Here is a 20,526-nt window from a genome sequence, read left to right as displayed (position 1 = left end):
AGCTCTTATTTCTCATCTTTTCCAAGAGAGAAAGAACAGAGGCACAAAGTTGTATGAATATTTAAGCAGAGTTATGATGAGAGGAAGACAACTCAATAGAGAAAAGCGTTTGGCAAGCAAAAGTCTTAAAGATAAAATCTTCCATAGGAAATCCATAAAATTAGGCAAGTATCACAGAGAAACTTGGATTTTCAAAGTTAGACAAATCCCAGGAAGCCCAGCCATCATTTGTCTTTAATTTTTCAAGTGCTTTCAAATTTAAGAACTGCTAGCCTAGGCCACACATACAAGAGCTAAACTGAGTGCTGCTTAGATACCGTGGCAGTCTCCCTTCATGACTCCACTCACAAAATGTGTACAGAAGAGACCATTTTAGTGTTATTGTAAAATTAGGGTAGAACGCCTCTGGCAATACCCTTCCCACCAAAACTATGCATACCAAATACACAAAGCAAACAATAGGAAAATAATGGCATAGACCAGTATTTCCACAAGGCAGCATTTTTTTAAGTAGAAAAATAAAAGTTCTCAATACTGAATACCTGCCTGTAAGTCAAAATCATTCATATACTTGAGCACTCTAGAAATTAATATGCACTTGTGAGCATTCCAGTTTGCTTTTTCTTTTTTTTTTTAAAGCACAATAGATAAGGTACTGCAGATTCAATTGCAAGCAGTGAACTATTTCACATAGACTTAAATGACAGGGAGCCTTTTATTCTAACTACTGCACCTGGATTCCAGCCAATCCCTCAATGAAACGTATAATTGGATAACTGCAGGTTATAGCATTAGTAGTATTCAAGCGCCTCTATTCTATTTAAAAAGGAAACAGTTTTCCTGACCTTTAAATCTAGCTACAAATAAAAGAGCAATTATTTCTCAATAAATCTGTGGAGAATTAAAAAAAAAAAAAAAAAGACAAAATCACAGTTATTATTTTTCCTAGATTTCAAAAACTTTCCTAATTTAACGACTTCCCAAGCATCTGCCAAACCACCTTGTCTTTTGTGTCTACCCTTCAAACTGTGAGATTCCCAAAGGTGGGGCTCTTTTTGTAAATGGGGGAGGGGAGGGGGGAAGCTTTCCTGGAAGTATAAACAGTGTAGCAGATTTTGCACCTAAAAAGCAAAAGAGAGATCTCATTTAAAGGTATGGTTTGAAAGCCATTCTAAGAAGAGAAACAAAGAGAAGAGGTACATTCTCATATTAATTGTTGAAATTTTATCTCATATTAATTGTTGAAATTTTAATTTATTGAAATTACAGAAATTGAGCTGCAAACAACAGCCTTTCACCTATCCCTCCCCCACTGGGATATAAAATTGCACTCTTTCTAGCCCATGAATTACTGGCATACTTTTTCGCACTTCTAAACTAGTCCTTGCTACTCTGATGACATGTTTAAGCAGCCCTTTCCTCTCTGATCTATGCAGCAGATAATTTTTGCACAGCCTGTTTTCACTCTGTGCTCAGCATGTCCACTGACTCTGCAGGAGTTCTGCTGGGGAAGTGAGAGGGAAAACATGCACTACAGATCCACAAAGCAGATACCAGCCATCGTCTGGCTTGGAAAAAAGCATTTGGCTGAGAATTTTTGTGGGGCGTTTTCCTCATTTATTTTTTTCTTAGGATGAAGCTGGAAGTTTTTTCACCCCCTGATAGAATTACTTTTATTTAAACTTGAATCCTGGACATACAAGAATAACTTCACTCCTTTTATAATTGTTTTCTATTTTTGTTCAAAATTTTTCTTTTCTTTTTTTTTTTTCAATCAGGGTATTTAGTCTGTCACCTCTTTGGAATGGAAAAGACCTTCAACTGCTTTAAATCTGCATAATAACTGCAAATCTGGACTGAAGTTCTCATACCATTATAGTATACTGAAATCAACACCATAGTTCTTTAAATCATCCTACTCAAATATATGTATTTATAGTGTATATCATATGATATATATTCTTTTAATACATATAATTTATATATACTTTTATGTATATGCATATGGTTCATGTAAATTATTGAATCACCCTTATTTCACCTCTTTCAGAGGAAAACACTATGGAGTTTGTAATTTAAAAGGGCAAACCACGCAGCATCCAAACACATCCACTAGAGTAAATCAAGATCAACAGCTGAGCGCCGGCCACCATGAACACCGGCACTGTATGTGTATTACTGAAGAGTCTCAGTGACAATGGCAGAATGGTTTCGTCATATATGGCTCAGCAAATAGACAGAAGCACACCAAAATGTCCTCTTCATGGATATGTTGCCTTCACAAATATTAATTTTTTCGAAAAAAAATATCTATCTTGTGCTGTAAAATCATAGTGGGAAATAAAATAAGGAGCACAAACCAGCACAAATCTACATGCACACACAAAATTTCGTATTCCTCAATATAAAACAGATCTCAAAGCCCAAAAATCAGAAGGATAACTTTAACGTTCACTCTCCTGTGCTCTGCTGTGTTTTGGGATGAACAGAGCTAGGAAAGACTGTAAAGAAGTTAGTTGTCAGAATTTTTTACCAGATACAACTTATGCTGAATGAAGGTATGTATTTTAGAAAACATGTTTCCAAATCCTGAGTTAGGCTGCAAATGAAAAGTCATTTAAATATCTTAATCACCACTGCTGCAACACTCCCCGAGGAGAAGCTGCCGCATTCCAGTGCAGCTGGAATTCCAGTGGTGAGCTCAATGGAGGGGTTATTGCAGGTCACAACTGAGAGACACTGGAAAAACAAAGAAAAACCCAGGAATCCTCCTGGGCTTCACTTTTCTTTTACCCTGACATTGGTGATGTTTCAGCAAATGACCTTGTCACTATATTTTATATAATATCTCCGTTATTCTGGACCTCATACCAGTAAATGTGTTTTTGAAAATAATTTTGTTTCCTACAGTTTTACTTAAAACTGAAAATAAAGAAAGGAGGGCTTGAATTGATATTTCACCTGCAACATCAAGCAAGAAAAAAAATCTTCCCAAAGAATCTGTTAATTAATATAATGAAGTAGAAACCAAGCACAGATAAATATTAGGTCACTAATTTTTAACAGAGTCTCTGAGTTCGGGTACTGACCCCGAGCATCTTTGGCATAGCATTTCACCAGCGCTGGGTCCCCGCCATCTGCAGTGACTGGTGCAGGGTGCTCGGCACTCCCCAAGACCTCAAGTGAAATAATAAGAGTCCCTGTGGGAATATACTCTTCAAGTCGATAGTCATTCAAACTTGCCTGCTTACCCCTAAAATGCCAGATGTGAATAAAAAGTTGTATTCACAGCTTCAGGAATATTGTAAGGTTTAGTCAGCCACAGGCTCTTCCTTCAGGGTGCCAAGAAAAGCTTTTCCCTAACAGCGTTAAGATTTAAGATAACAAAATATACCATAAAAGTAAGAAGTAATTATTATTTCTCTTAATACATATTATATTACATTACATATAAACTTGAAACAAAACTTATTTTTCTTCAAAAACTACATGAGCACTTTAACACTGTTTTTGAGAAGGACTCTATAAAACATGAATTCCATGTGAAAATAACTGGACTGTGGAAAGATTACAGCCAGTGGACAGTCCTGCACAAATATCACATGGGCACAGAAAACGCTCTTGAAAAAACTTTGTGAGTATTGCTTTCATTATATTTATGGTAAAGAAATTATGACACAGACTAAAATTTTTAAGGAAGATAAGACATACCCCTAGGTGAGATTTGCAAACCTCCATGAAATCCTACAGCATCCTTACAGCAATCCTATGCAGAGCAATGGGACTACACAGAACACCCAGTATCCACGGGTTTGTTATTGCTGTTGTAAAACAAGTAAAAGTATCAGAAAACAGAACAATAAATAGCACTTGCTTGTCACAAATATAGCGTCTCATTTACATTTATAATTAAAGGAAAGTAGGTTAGATTCTGATCTCTGTTATATCTACACAATTACCACTTTCTCAGGAGCGTACATCCGCTCAGACTGGCAACTCTGTAAATGAGATTACAATCTGGGACAACACGTGCATCCGCTCAGACTGGCAACTCTGTAAATGAGATTACAATCTGGGACAACACGTGCATGAATTTAAACATTCAGATTAGTTCAAGTAAACCCTATGCCATAACACAACCATTGTATAGCTAACACTGTATCCATACATCCTTTTCTTGTTAAATGTTAGATGGCTAGTATAGTAACTGAGAAAGAATTTGTCCTTTCAGCTTGTGTCAAATGAGAGCTTGGCAGTGGGAAAATCTATTGAGTTTGCTTTGCTAGAATAGCCCCCCCCCCAAAAAACCCCAAAACTTTAGAAGAGAAGACTTTAGAAGATAACCATATTCTTTAAGTAATTTCTTTGTATTCTGACACTACAGTGCATGAAATGAAAAACTAACCATCAGCTCAGTAAATATGTAGAAAATTCAGGAGAAAGAGCAGTTAAAGGGTAGACAAGCAAAAACTTGTAATGAATTTTTATTATTATCTCAAACACAAAACAGCTGTACTACCCTCCCCCCAGCTAGCCATTACTACAAGGCTGCACAATCCAGTAACCGCTAGGGCAAACTTCGGAACTCCTTCACTTTTATTCGCGCCGAGCCTTCACAAGGGACTGCGATCTTTCATCACTTAGTTATGCTTCTTAACCGGAGGATAAGATGGTTTGCTATATGGTTATGCTCTTCGCAGGATCAAGAATCGGACACAGCCGAGCAGCCTGGCGCGGCTGTTCTGATGCAGCAGAGGACTTGTGCAAGTCTCTCCCTTCGATCAAACCGGGAGTCCAGCAGACAGCCCCGGGGGCAGAAGATGGAGTACGTACTTGGGCCCTTCACCAAGTCAGGGCTCACCAAGTCAGGCTGCAAGCTCCAGCAAACCGTGCTGGGATAACAGAGGCCAGGTTTTAGCTAACTACATGAAAAAAGTGGATTGTGTGTAAAGGAGGAAAGACAAAATTATTATATACGTTTCACATCGGTTCTAATAGAGTCTCATCAGCAGAAATGGAACTTCGCAAGTTGCATTTTGTATTTTTCATGAACAAAGACACACACATCTATCAGACACACAGCTACATAAATGAGTATGTATATTTACTTATTAGATAGAACACTCCTAGAAAATTCAGTTAAGTGCAAGAGTTTATCTTGAAATCAAACCACAACAATATATGATAACGATAATAATAATTACCTCTTAAGAATAAATAACCTCATGGAACAGCTTTCAATGATGATAATTCATTCCCTTCAGAGTGTCTGAAAACCAAACTTTTAGAAAACAGATCATGTAAAGAAGCATATAATCAATCTCCCCTCAACTTTCAATCTTTGTATCAACTATAAAAAAGAAAAGAATCACATGCTGAACTGCTGCAAACAATATTATTTGCAAGAGGAAAAAGCAACAGTGGTTTATGATACAACTTTTACTTAAAATTTAATATAGACAAAAAAGAGCTGGAAATAATTACCAATTGGCTCATACAACTGAGAAATAAGAAGCTTTTCATATCTGTCTGTGGGTAAGTCTGGCTTCTGTTTATCTCAGTAAACATCACCTATATTACATGCATATGACCCTGATGCAAATTACTGCTTCTTTCAAGAAGCAGGAATTACTTATCTCTGAAGGCACATGAGTTTCCTTCAGATATATGTACACAAATATCTATATATATGAATGATGTTAATAATTATGCTTTCCTTAAATAATGTATTACAATAAATCTATATCACAGACTACAGTACCATAATGACTGTGAAACCGAAATTCTGCTAAACCAGTTTCACGCAGTTTTGTTTGCTTACACAGCACTACACAGAGTTTAAACCATGTGTAGCAGCCCAGAAAATCAAACTGTTTACAGAAGTTTATGCATATATGTTTAAATGTCCTTTAGAACTAAGACCATAATGAAGCTTAACTACGTAATTGTCTCTTAAAAATAAAAATACACCTGGCACCTTCATCTGCAGAGGTATTTGCCTTAAACTGAACTCCACTGGGATCTCTATTCCTCCATACAATTAGCACATCTAATCATGTCTGAACTAACAAGAAGCTTAATGATAGAATACATTAGGCAACTTTACAAATTTGATAAAAATCACAGCCTTTTACTTATGGCCAGGAATTATTGCTTAAGACAGAACTGAGTCAACTTTGCAGGAAACAAATTAATTCCATGGAAAGGTATCAGGGGTTTCTGGTTTATGCTGTACACTTTCTCAGAAGCAGTACATTGACAAAAATAATATGAATGGATTGCTGTCTATTTAAATGCTAACTTTGGATGTATGTTTTAGCACTAGAGTAATATTAATGGAATACAATATATCTGAATATAATTAAACTTATGGATAACTGCAAAATATTTGGCCCTAATGTAAAAACAATTACAAACTTCTCAGGTGGTTTTATTTTGCACTTACTTTTCTTGTGTCTAAAGATTACCTGTTCACACCATTTTAAAAATGAGACACTGACACAAAGACTCAAAGCTGGATGAGGTAATGATATCTGTAATTATATCCTTGCTATTGTTTTTAGATTTTTAGTAAAAATGAAAAGATTTAGAGATTCTGGTAATTCAGACACTGCCCCCCCCCACCCCCCCAAAAAAAAAAAAAACATTTGGTAAGTAAAATGACCATAAAACCAAGATGTTTATTAACCACACAGATCCATATAGTTGAACATTACTAAGCCACTACTGAAAACAGATAATCATAACACCCTATTGCATTTCTCTGACACGAGAGATTATGATTATGACTCAAAGATATTTAAATGATTATGTGATAGATGCAAACACATTCACTTTAAAGACTTTTACCATGAGAGGCCCCATATGGAAATTTACTTGATAGCTGAAATCTCCTTTCTCTCTTGCGCAATAAAATTACCTCAGAGTGACCATGTCTAGTGCAACAGGTATAAACGGTTAGCTGCTCACTTCACTACACAGTGGCTGCAGAGCATGGTGTTTTGCTTGATTTAACACATCCCATCTTGAAATACACTAGAAAAGAGCGATGGTAGCTGGGGCTGAGTCACACTTGACTGTACTACATCTATTCAGGCTAAAGGAGAGCGTTACTTCATGTGAAGGCAGCAAAACTTGAGTTCTCCTCACTGTTGGTTGCTGAAAAAGACTGGTGGTGTAGTATGTAGTCATGTTAAACCTGCGTGAGATCAGGTTGCCCCTGGCAGAGGTGGTTCTCTGTGGTGTTCCCCATCACCACCACTGCCACCCCACTCTCCTCTGGGGCGGACCACTTCCTTCTTCCCTTGCTCCACTCTTCTGAAGCTTGCAGCTACGTGAAGAGCAAAGCTGGCATGTGAAGTTAGCTGAAAAGTAACTTACCAAAAAAAAAAAAAAAACCCCAAAAAACCCCCACTCAAAAAACAAACTGCAACCTTTTGTACAGGTATCGTATTCCAATTTTCTTCCTATTGGAACTATGGCCTAAATCTCATAATGGGCAAATACGGCAGATGAGTCTGGATACCAAGTTTGTCTGGCAGTGTAAAAACAGCAATAACAAGCCTTCCTGCTTTCTGATAGATGGAATCACTTTAAAAAATATTAACTTTCCCTTCACTGTAGAAAGGTTAAGTGCAAACAATCAAAGAAACAGTTGTAATCATAATTAAGAAAAGATAACACAGTTAAGAGGTATCAGGATGTTCTTCTAAATTACCAATGAATGTGAAAAAATGTTTGTCCAAATTCAGAATAGATTACAAGTATAACAAAGATCTATCTTGACAAACATAGCAAAATTTATTGATTTCTAATAGAATTAAACTATAGCACTTTAATCACAAACAACTTCGCACTGTCACAACTTTTATGAAAGAAGTCAATGTACCTGCTTAAAATCAGGTTTATTTGAACAGTTTGCTATCCAGAAAGAGAAGTGGTCTTAGGCTAAAAATCTAAATATAGATTTAGATTACAATATCACCATATAATTGCATTTAAGTAAAGAACTCTTATTTTTATAATACCAGATAGGGTAAGTTTAATTTTGTGCTGGTTAAACTATTCTTTCTTTTACTGAACTAAAAGTAATTTATAGAAATTATGCAGTATTTATTCATTTTGTTATCTTCTATGTGTAAATTTGAATTCCCTGAAAGCAATATATTATTTTAAATATAGCTAGGTCATGTTTGTTTCTATACTACTGAGTTTACCTTATTAAAAACATTCAAGAAACACTTGGAATTTTGTGTGAACTGTTATACCAACTACTGGGAGAATATTTCCTTTCCACAGAACAGTGAACATGACTTTCTACTACCAAAAAGATAATCCATATGTGTTGTCAACTCTGTTTTCCAGTTGACAGAATCAATCAACATCAATATTATATTTCGTAAGAGTCCTAGCCTTATATTCAATAATGTCAGGGCAAGAATTTTAATAAACATTCTGTTATTTTGTGCGTATTATTTTTGGCACAGTTTTATGTTTTATAAAAGTACACCCTTGCCCCACCATAATCATCAGTGTGTATTGGTGCATACCTTTGGTGAGAACCTGCTTGGTTTTTTTCATCATAATCAAAAGCCTATTCTAAAGGGTTGTTAAGAGTCTCACCTCCTTTGGTTTGCAGTGGTATGCCGAGAATGTCAGCCTCTGTGGATGGCTCATTGTTCACGCTGATGCAATATAATGGTTCACCCAAGAAAGAAGGTTTCTTCAACCTTTTTGTGTTGAGTGCTCTTGACATAAAGTAACCTTCAGTAATACTCTTATCTCCCATCTTCTGTAAACCTTCTAGGTCATCAGGTTCCCCTGTTTGGGCCAGTGAATCCTTTGATAAGTGACTATCAGCCAATGCTTTGCTGATATAGTAACCAGGGATTTCACTCTCTGCATTAACACATAAGCTTTTGTCTTCGAGTCCAGCCTTTTCCTGAGCCATTAACATCCCTACAATATGGTCTTCAACTAACATTTTGGAAAGAGTAGATGCGGAGTGAAGAGTGGAGTCTTGACTTGTGTAACGAGGGGGACTTAATCCACAAGAAAGAGATTCCTGAGACTTTGGCATGGAAACGTTGCTTATTGTTCTCTGAGGCTGCATACATTCTTCCAGAAGGGTCTTAAGCTGCTCTTCAGAGAGGCCCATTTGTTCTTCAGTCTGAAAAAAAGGGCAAGAATTTCTTCTGTCAAAATATAATTAATGAAGAGCAGCACCATAAAACAGTTCGAGGGATACAAAAGCGCTGGCAGAACTCTTAAACTGATATCAATGATTTTCAATTCAAATTGAATTTAAACATACATTTGGATAATTACATTATTTATGTCACATCTTCACTAGGTTCTAGATAGATTAGATGCTGAAAGTTAGGAAAGAAGTCTGATGTTCACAAGGCACTGAAAGGCCTTTGATTTTGCTTAGTCTTCCACTAGATATCACTGCTTTTTAACTACCAAAGCATGTACTTTTTCATATATCTTGGTTTGTTGTTTATACATACAGACACACACACACTTTAAGATTGTGGTCATGGAAAGCAAAACAGCACATATTGCTAAAAGACTTTCAGCTGGGGTCAAAAATGGTTTTGGACAGCACCAGCCCACAAAGATTATCACATACTGACTGAAGTATCCCCAGCTGCTCACTGTAGAAATGCAACGTAGCCTCTCTCAACCATGTGACAAAAAGCACATCAGTTACTCATCTCCAGGATCTACCACGCCAAGTATGTGCCATGGCATGTGACAGAAGAAAGACCCATCTTCTGTACAACGGTTTTGCTGCTTTCTACAAGCTGTCACTGCTTGGATAGCTCACAGATGTATCTTTTCAATCAATTCCTTTTTCAGACAGTGGCACACTCCCACCATTTTTATCATGCACGTTCCCTTTACCGGACATTTCTTAAAATTTTATATTAAATATAACAACTGATATTAGCTGGTAGTGGTGAAGAATAGCAAAGGATATTTTGCTTAGAGAGGTTTGCAATGGGAAGTTACTTCTAGCCTTTAAACCCTTAATGCTCCTTGGTAATAGAGAAGCACAATACCCCCTGACAATTTAAAGATTGTAATGCGAAGTACAAGACATATTTTGGATATGCATAATACATTTGCCCATGAAATATGAGATATAGAAGATATAATATTACATATTATAAATGTTACAGATACTATGCGACGTTTAATGGAAAAAGATGCTATCTATAATCAAAACTTCAGTTTTACCCAACCTCCAATAGGCAAAGGATCAGATGACAATCTGATGAACTCCCTAAAGCTGCAGTGATTTATGTCAAACAACAATTTTATTCACTGTGTAATGACTATTACACAGAATTTACTTTACATTCTGCTACAGCATGGAGCTACTGTCGTTTCAGAGGAAAGACCAATATCAGATGTCTAGCTGTTTTTTTTTTTTTTCCCTGAAGGTCTCTTATCCAACTACAGCAGTGATATGACCCTGTTTGATGTACATGACATGATGAGATCACAGCCTAAGTAGCACAGGGTGTATGGATTATGCCTGAAACCTGATTATTCATGTTCATGAAAGGGGACAGTTTTCAGTCAGGAAGGTAATAGTATTTTTTTGTAAAACTTGTGGCTACTAAAAATTACAAGGTGACACTACAAAGTGAATGAGAAAGACATTTTAGGTTACTTTCAGTCACCATTCTGTATTTACGTGTTCAAACATCAGTAATAGTAAATAGCCGCTACTATAGACTGATTATTTTACAGTTCAGGCACTAGCTGTTGTACTTAAACTCAGTTTTATAGATTTATTCCACCCACCGACCAATTTTCTTCCCAAAGACACTCTGAGTTCACTTCTTACACATACAAAAGAAGACAATTGCATTAAAGAAATCGAGATGTCAAGGGCTTTTAAACAAAAATAAAAAAAGAGCATCGACAGACTATCATGTGTAGACAGCTTTATTTAGATGAACATAAAATCAGGTAATTATTGAGATTCAGCTAATCTTGGTATCAATCAATGTACTTTTGATAATATAACTGAAATCAAACCACACCCATAAGCACTTATTCATATAACAAAGAAAAAATTATGACCTCTTCAAACTTTTCCCAGGCTTTTAAATTTTAATCATAGTGCAGAAGGTACTCACTGATGAAAAATAAATCAGACAAGGAAAAACAATTAGTAGCAGAACACGTGACAAATCAAAAATGAAACATGGAATTTTTCGAATTTTCACTCTCGAGCTAATAAACTAGCCCATGCTGAACTCCTTACATTTCTTGAAGGAGTATTTTAACGTGCAGGACAATTTCTGTTTACAAGTGGTCTTTATTAGAACGGACTCACAATAAGAAACAAGATGCATTCACTCAGGCAGGGCACCTCAGTAACATAGTTATACCACCACTGGAAGCACAGCTGCATCTAGAGTGTATCCACAGAGCAGAATATTATGCTACATAAACATAGCTATATTTGTATCACAGAAGATTCTCACATCTGGAAGCCCGCATGGATTCCCACATGTTTTTGAGTGTGTGGTTCTACACTAACATACTTCAAAGCTCTTGGCCAAGATCATTTGGAGCTAATTTTATGTTAATGACAGGGCAATCCACTCACTGCAGAAAGGAATTCTGCATCTGGTGTAAATGACTGACTGAGTACAAAACGAACATAGTTAGGAAGATCATCTTGTCCTGCCTTTCTGTTGTCCTTTTATTCGCCCCATCCGCACCCCATCTCTCTGCAATCTACTTTTCCTTGTCCAAATTTTTTTTTTTTTCTTTTTTTCCTTTCAGGAAAATCACATGACTTGTGTTGACAATTAGTTCATAGACTACCTTGATTATTACCAGAGGGCTAGGTGGGGAGATTTAGAGCCAAAGGTGAATAGGGAGGGAAATGAGTATAATAGCTATAGAGCAAAAAAGTTTGGTAACTTGTGGGCTTGTTTTCCTCCAGAATGGCAGGTCTGCAAGCAAAGTAGGCAGTGTAAAACATTCGTTATTTTTGTTCTTTCTTTACCTCTTCCTCCATCTAGATTGTTTTGTAAGACATGCTTGCAAGGATGCAAAGGCAAGGAAAGTATTTAACATACCTCTCAAAAAATTACATTTTAAAATAGTAAAGTCTCACTGTTCGCAATTTTCTTGTGCCAAAGTCATCTTAGGGTTAAGGAAAAATATACACTAGAGGAGAAGATAGCTCTTAAATAGCCATCAGTCATCCACTCAGCAGCAAGAAATTTCCATTGAAATGAAAGCAGAAAGTCTGCTGTTGAAAGCAGAAAACTGAGTTTAGGGAAACAGATAATACCCTGAGAAGAGACACCTCACACCAAAAAAGGCTGTGCATTTGCAACCAAACGAGCACTTTAACCCGTGGGATCGCATAATACAGCAACTGTAGTACGAGTTTGCAAAGTATACATTTGCACACACCAGAAGAAATCCCATCACAGCTAACTGGACTAGTTCAGAGTCACAAGATTTGGAATCCGTAACACAGTCTTAGGGAGACACTAGATTCTACTTCTCCCAAGCCTTCACTGCCCTCACTGTAAATAATTTACAACTCCTATACAGAAAAAATACTTCAAGATATTTCTTTAAAAATACAAGGATGTAAAATGAATGTAATTCAAAATGCAGAAACAGCCCACCAGACAAGGGAAAATGAGCTATTAGGTCTGGTTCCCATTAGAAATTGGAAAACCTTTTAATTGTTCTGGCTAATTTTTAATAGGACACTGAGTCCTATTCATTTCCTAGGCTTTTTACTGTTAATGATCCAAAAAACTAATTCCTAGCCAGGAGTTTAGGAGCCTGCTAATGACCTTTACTGTTTACGTGTGGCTAGTTTTTCACACACTTGTGGCCCTTCTCTGACTGAGGATTTCTTGTTCCTAGCCGAATTCCTCAGCGACATGGCTCTATAGAGAAAGCCTTACTGCATGTGGTAGGAATGCAAACTTGTGGCGTGCTGTGGACAGACCTGCTGTGACTACGGGCTTGCAAGTTCAAAGCTTTCGGCTTGTTTTCCACAGTCACAGAAACAGACTAACACTGAAAGGCCTTATCAGATTTTAGCATGGGGAGAAAGCTAATATGTCGGGATTATTTCTAATTATAGTAAATAATCATAAAATGACACACAGTAAATGAATAAGCACTAGAAAGTCTGGACTATTTAAGGAACCATGCAGCTGGCATGCCTATAAACACGTATATTTTGTTGCTTAATCTGAAAGTATTACAATCAACAGTTCTCATGATACTTTATTTGCCTGAAACAATTTACTTTGATGCTCTAATTTACTTACATTTTTACCGATGCATAGGACTGCAACAGTCAATACTAAAGTAGCTGCTCTCTTCCTGATCCAAAGCCTCCATTTTAAGAGTACACTGATTTATTGAGACAACATTCAGATTTTTGACATATCAGCACAGGAAGGTTTCATAAGTTTTAGTTATTTCATGACTTATTAAGAGTTTCTCAGACAGCTCTGCCCTGCATTGAAAAGGCAATCCTTGCCTTGTATCTCCACACTACTCAACTTAACGTGCACCATCAACTCCAAGGTCTCACCTTTACGCGTCACATCGAAGCACCACACTCTTGTCTACGAACAGTACTGGTCAGCGCTATGTGGAATATTATTAGTACGCTGCATAGAGAACCAGACACTACATGTCATTGTGGAAGAGCTTCTTACAATTTCCAGAGATGCTAAAAGCCCAAAGTTCTTTACAATCACAGGCATCAGGATTGGTGTCCACAACTTGTAAACTAATGTAAATTATGGGAATATGTCCTTATGAGACTGTTGTGGGTTAACACCAGTAGGCAGCTAAGCACTACACAGCTGCTTGCTCACCCTCCCTGCCCCAGTGGGACAGGGGAAGAAGAAAGGAAGAGTAAAAGCAGTAAATTTGTGGATTGAGATAAAAATTGTTTAATAAGCAAAGGAGAAGGGAAAGAAGAGAGAAAGAAATCTAAACGTGATGCAAAGGCAATCACTCACAACCTCCCATGGGTGGACCAATGCCCAGCCAGTTCCTGAGCAAAAGATGGGTAACTTTCCTGAATGCCCTCTTTTCCCTTTTTATTGCTGTGCATGATGTTATACGGCAGGGAATAGCTCTTTGGTTACTTCGGGTCATCCATCTCGTTGTGTCCCCTCTCAGCCTATTGCACAGTCCCCAGTCTATTCACTGGGGGGGCAGAGTGAGAAACAGAGAAGGCCCTGATGCTGTGCAAACACTGCTCAGCAACACCTAAAACATGGATGTGTTATCAGCATTGTTTCAGTCACAAACCCAAAACACAGCCCCATAGCAGCTGCTATGAAGAAAACTAAGTCCATCCCAGCCAGACTGAGTACAGAGACCCATACATCCACTTCTACAAAGAAATTCTTAAGTGTCCCACATGTCCTGTTACAACTTTTAGTGCTTGCTTTTTTGTTCTAAAAACACTATGTTACGAGAAAGAGCTTAAAGACTGTAAAAGAAAAAAGTTAATCTTTCCTCTGTAAGGCTATTTCAGAATAGTTATTTCAGAATGCAATGAGAGAAAATGTAACTAGAGTAGATCAAAAATATGCTTACAACTCAGTGAGCATGTTTCTGGGGAGGACAGTAATGTGCATTGATTTGATTAAGACTGGAAGCTAAATAATGGATTCACAAATTAGGAGCTCCTTGTGCTACAATTGTGATGCAACAATCATGATTCATCAACTGGTGGTCCTGTGCTTATGTCTAGTTTGGGTGGGTTTGGGGAATTCTGTACCATTTCAGGAAAGATGTAAATGTTTAAGAATGAACCGGATTCTTGGGCCACAGGAGAAAACCTCCTGCTTTTGCTCTTTTCCTCCTTCTGCCATCTTTCTTTTTCTGTTAGTCACATTTTTCCTTCTCTTATTTTTTTCCACTGTTTCTGCTTGTGTAAGGGCAGAATGAAAAGGTCTGGTAATCAATTTTCTGTAGCTACTGCTGCTAAGAGACAGAAAGCAGAAAGGACAGAAATACCTAGGCAAGAAAACAGGAGCACCAGAAAAAAAGAGGAGTAGATTTGTGGGCATCTGGTAACACCACTGTCTGAAAAGAAAATTCAACTTGAGCCATCAACATCATGAGCCATCAGAACCACAACATCAAAGCCATTATCAGTCTCATGGACTCATATAAAATTTCCATTAAAAACAGTATAAAAATTCAGAAGAGAAAATGAACTTCATTAATAAACTGGAAATAAAATACCCTAAAGGATTTTCCCCCTTTCTCTGACAAAGCAAAGTCTTAATGGACATCAAAAGGGGAACATGAGTTCATACAATTTTACTCTTATTTAGAGTAGCAAAATATACAAAGAAAAGTAAGTAAAAATTGTGAAGAGCCATGGTAATTGCAGCAATTCATTTCTTTGTGATTTTTAAGATATCCTACAGCTTATACAAGTAAAAATAATTATGACAAGTTCTTGCTGGCAAAACTAATTTAAACATGCATATTTTAGTCATTACAAAGAGGCATAGTACTTGGTTTTATTTTATCTTTCTCAAAAATATCCATTCAATTGCCTGTGGTTTGAATGTGCAAATAATGAAAAACTGTGCTTCATCATCTATGTCACACCCTGTAGAATTTAGAAAAAGAAAGCAACTGGTTGCCAGAGGTGACAGAAGCAGAAAAGAAAAAGGAAGCTAAAATATCTTTTACAATCATTTTCTTCTCATTTGATACCATAGACACTAAGCTACATTGCTCGCAGCTGCAGAGTTTGCATGGTACTACACTAGGATATAATGAAGAGGTTTTGGTGGCTGTTAAGTGTGGATTTCTTCTTGGAAGCATATGGAAATAATCTTATAACTTTTAAAGATACAAAAAGCTTTACTTCTGAACTGCTACAAGTCATACTTTCTACCCTTCATTTTCTGAAGCTTACTTTCAATTTTGAAGCTTCATTTCAACGTAGCTTTTGATGTACAGGTTGTATAACGTTTTCTAGGTGCCTGCATATTAGCAATGAATTTTTCACCCATGGACACCAAAATCTAAATTTGTATGTCCTCACCAAAGTTTTAAGAAGGTAACTTTAGGAAACAAAATGTGAAAATGTCAGTCTAAAGTTTCTAACATTCCTATCAGGCATGTATTTATTAATTAAAAATCACTCTTTTAAAAGTAATTTAAGATTACTCTATATAATTATTTTTCTCCATTTCCTATTAGAGAAAGACTATGACACTGAAGCTCCATTTTCATTCACTGAGCGAAATACAGCATTTGTAACCTTTAGACCCTAAACAGTATTGGATTCAAACCTCAACAGTTAAAACATCAAATATAACTCATTAAAATCTGTATTTCCATTAGTATGCTGGCTTTTCCTGTCAGTGTTGGAGCTAATATAACATAAGACTTATGCATCATGTTATAAAGGAAAGGTGAGTTTTGATTTACTGTTACAAAACAGTAAAACTGTTCAAAAACTCCTGTATTTTATTACCCAATTAACTTATAAATAGTAGGTTTTACACAACAAAGCAAACAGTTGACAAAGGAAAATCAAAGGAAATTCTGAATATATTGGATTTAATGCCTAAATACAAAAGCAAATAAAGGGTAACAATAAATAAACAATAAAGGGCACAAATTTCTAGTAAGCAGGAATCAACAAAGGAAGAAATTTTATTCTGTATCTTTAATAGAACAAAAGGTAAGAACTAGAATTCTAAGTAAACATATGTGAAACTGTGTAATTAAATGTGTAGAGAGTATATTCTCCTGGCTAGGGCAAAGAGGTACTGACTTAATGTAATGGGCATATTTAATTGAAAATCAACACATCCTAGTAGTCGCTAAACAATAAGAGTCAACTCTTCTTCAGAAAAAGTAATTTAAAAATTTAAGAACTTCAAAAGCTGCATAAATCACGACTTAACACCCCCCTTGATTTAAACTATGTTAAAAGTCTCTGATTTAAATCACTTTGAATTTAAAATCCATCTACTCCAAGGTTGTCAACAGATGGTTTGCAAGAATCCAGCTCTTCTAACTTCAGATTAGTTCAATGTTTAGCTCATCTAATCTACTGCATTTGTAGACAGAAAAAACCTAAGCATTGTACTATATATGAGTCACTGTATAATTTTTCCTCCCATTTTTAAAATCTTTCTCAACGAATGGATAGCCCCCTGTTTTTAGAGCGCTTGATTTCATGCACTTTCAAGTATTCTTAGGTTAGAAAGCAAGCTGGTTTTAATTGAGCATACTGGACGTGTGCGAAAACTCAAGACACAAATTCCTGAACTGGTATTTAAAATCCACCACTCTGAATAAGACTTTCATTTTCTAGCCTCCACTGAAGAAGCAGAACTACTGCAATCTAGGCTATTTAACATGCAAAAACAGTTTCCTAAACATCCCGGTTTGTGTTTTTAACTGTTTGTTATTAAGCATTTAACAGATTTCATTCCATAGAAATATCTTCCTTGAATATTATTAAGTTGTGGCTTTAATTTTCAGCAAAGCCAGTAGAGTAGACAAAAATGCCTTGATGTGGTTGCAGCTGTTTTCTGTTACAAAAACCCATTTCTTTTTCTTTTTTTTTGTCATGTTGGATTTTATTTTTCCAAGAAATAGATACAGTGTAGCATAATGGTACCACAGTATCTTATTATAGCCATTTTAAAACTCTGCAACAAAGTATCTTGAGATTTTAAGAATACTTAGGGGTCTATAATCTATTGGGGGAACAGAAAATATAAATAGCAATAAAATTAAGGGCATGGAGATTTTTTTCTTCATAACATAAGAAATTCCACAGCAAGTGCTAAAACACCAATAAAACTAACAAAATGCCCCCATCCAATGAGAAGGAAAACAGGGAAGCCACAAAGACATGATCTAGATGACCTATGCAGTTAGGTGTCGTGTGGTCTCACTAAGAAGAAGGACTGGCCCAAGCAGCAGTAAGCCAGAAAGGCTCATCAAAAGCCACCATAGACAGAAGCTTAAAAAAGGACAAAACAGTAGTTCATGTATTCTAGAAGTTCAGACCATATTTCCTGATATTCTTTAGGGGTATCTTTTGAAGTGACTCTTCTTAATTGGCCCTGTGTATGAATAGCAGCAGAGACCTCTGAATACCGACTTTTTCTATATAACATATATATGTATATGGTAAACCCGACCTGTGATATATATTTTGGAGACGGAAACATTCTCTCCCCATAGCGGAAGTATGGTATGAAGGAAGTTCTGCTGCATGCGGAACAACAAGATACAGAAACCTGCAGCGTTCTCCAGTGAGGTAATATGGGTCGTGTGCAATCGCAATTATCCAAGTGAAGGAAAAAAACACGCAGCTGCTTAAAACGTGGTTTTCTTACAGAGTTTTTGACTCTGCATTAAATACAGATGACAGTATTCCTCTCTTTGTTTCACATTCATGCCACCTAATTCAAAAGCCTCAGCCAAGTGGTATTGTTAGCTGCAGTTCCCCAAGGTCCTCACAGGCGGCAGAGAGACACCGGCACCTCAGGTTGTCATTCAACCCAGCTACAATCTAAAGAAAAGAACACTTAGAACTTTGCTTACAAATTACTGTTTTAAAACTGAAGCCTTTCTGACAATACAATTCAAAGGATACTAAGCAAAAAGAGAATAAATGGGAAGAAGTAAAGATCAGTATCACAACAGAAACTTGGTAAATCACAGAGGATTAGAAAAAGGTATATCAGACACCACTTTTCAGAAACTTGTTTCTGAGAAATATGCTGAAGTACAGAATTGCAAAGACACCTACTTTTAAATCACAAGACCCATAATGTATCACACTGGCTTAGGTTTCATCGTCTTGTTGTTGTAGTTCATCCCACAAGCTCAAACAAAGCATGTACAGTATTGCCTTGGATTGGCAAATGCAAGCACTCAAACACTGAGAGCCAGGACACCACTCCAAAAATACCAGGTCTAGTACATCGGAAACTGTAATTTCTTCTTTTTTTTTTTGAGCTTTTGATTCATACAGATTTAAAGAAAGGCTTTGTTTTGTCTCTTTTTTAATAGCAGCAAAAATTCTACGGCAATTATGGCACTGCAAAAATCTACAGCTTTAAAAAATTACGCAACTTGTGGGAAAAAGAAAGAGAAGTTGGCAATATTTGTAGTTATGTGAATTGCAAATACGGAATCCTACCTCACAATGGCAGGACTATTAAGTCTCTTAAAAAAAGAAAAAAAAACAGTTCCCATTTACTGCTCCTGAAACATTTCTGACCCTTTCAAGTCACAGCATGAATAATTATACTCACTAAGGAACAACCTGCCTAAAATCTATGAAATTGTCATTGCCTTTTAGAGAAAAACCACTGTATGTTAGTATACATAAATGAGTAAGTGTAGGGATAGTTTTGCCACATCTCAGTCTCTGCTTAACAGAGGTCAGAGAAAGAACTGATAAAGAATTTGATTTTCTTTTTTCTGTTTGATGGGGCTTGTTGCGACAGGGCAAGTGCAAAGTTTCTATAGGGAATGTCAGGTTGTAGCTGTGCTTGTCAATGTGGGCATGTATTTTATAGAGTGCTGAAAAAACATTTTTTAAAAAGTAAGAGAATAATCAAGAATCTTTTTCTTCTCTAAAGAATGGAAGGGTATTTTGAAATTAGATACCTGCATCTGGCTCTTCTATTTCCATTGAAAACGAAAACCCAAAAAGCCTTTAGGAAGAATGTGATGAACAATATTGCCCCAGGGAAAACATTTTATTTTGAGTTTCAAGCCTGCCTGCACCCGTTCTTGATTTTGAGGAAGTGGGGGCGGATCCTTTCAGTAAGTACAAGAACAGGAGTTAAACCTTGAAATATTCAAATATATATCACCAGAAAATTTACATTTACCACATAACAATAAAAAAGCTAAGACTGAGACAAAAAAAGTGCAAATCTATTATTAGCGAATGATGTTTGAGAGCTGTTTTTTAAAAAAATTAGAAATGCAAAATGATAATACTATTCACTTTTTGTCTAACTACAAAGGTCCCTCTTCAGAAGGTCTACTTGTTAAAGTAAACCTTAGTTTTGATCATTTATTAAAACCCTTACAGTTTTTCTTCAGGCTTGTCTCACACATATAGTAAATGTGTAAGAGTACCAATAACCATATTCCTGCTGGCATGATAGATTTCCTATATTATTATAACCAAAATCCATGTATTTTATGTCCTTGCCAAACTAGAAACAGCATAAATGTTATACGACCAGGCAGGAGAGCCAACCTTCTTTTTCTTCTGGGACAACAAGGAAAAACGTCACAATTACTTTCTGCCACTAGAGTTTTTAATTCTCTAGATCTTAGAAATAAAAACCCCTTTCAGCATCTTCTGTTGTTCTTTTTCTCAGACACAGATCCTTTCCCATGCCCCAGAACAAAGACATCTAGAAAAGTACACGCATACAAGATGTTGCAGTTCCTTATTGTTGTTGTCTCCTTGACAGAGAC

The 20,526-nt window shown here is 36.4% G+C and overlaps 1 protein-coding gene across 1 annotated transcript in view; it reads right to left on the bottom strand.

Moving 5' to 3' along the window:
- Positions 1-7,192: 7,192 nt before the first annotated feature.
- The window catches only part of FSIP1 (fibrous sheath interacting protein 1), a gene marked incomplete at both ends in the record, with an annotated part of 85,613 nt that continues 72,279 nt past the window's right edge, over positions 7,193-20,526 (bottom strand). The window contains 2 exons of the mRNA XM_082485734.1: positions 7,193-7,330; positions 8,627-9,169. Of these exons, the coding sequence (XP_082341860.1) occupies positions 7,193-7,330; positions 8,627-9,169 (681 nt within the window). The remainder of the gene's footprint in view (positions 7,331-8,626; positions 9,170-20,526) is intronic.

Source organism: Vanellus vanellus, assembly GCF_965231255.1.
Source record: "Vanellus vanellus genome assembly, chromosome: 6".
Classification (NCBI taxonomy): domain Eukaryota; kingdom Metazoa; phylum Chordata; class Aves; order Charadriiformes; family Charadriidae; genus Vanellus; species Vanellus vanellus.
Note: the sequence above shows the minus strand (reverse complement) of the source record. Positions and strands in the feature narration are given on the sequence as shown.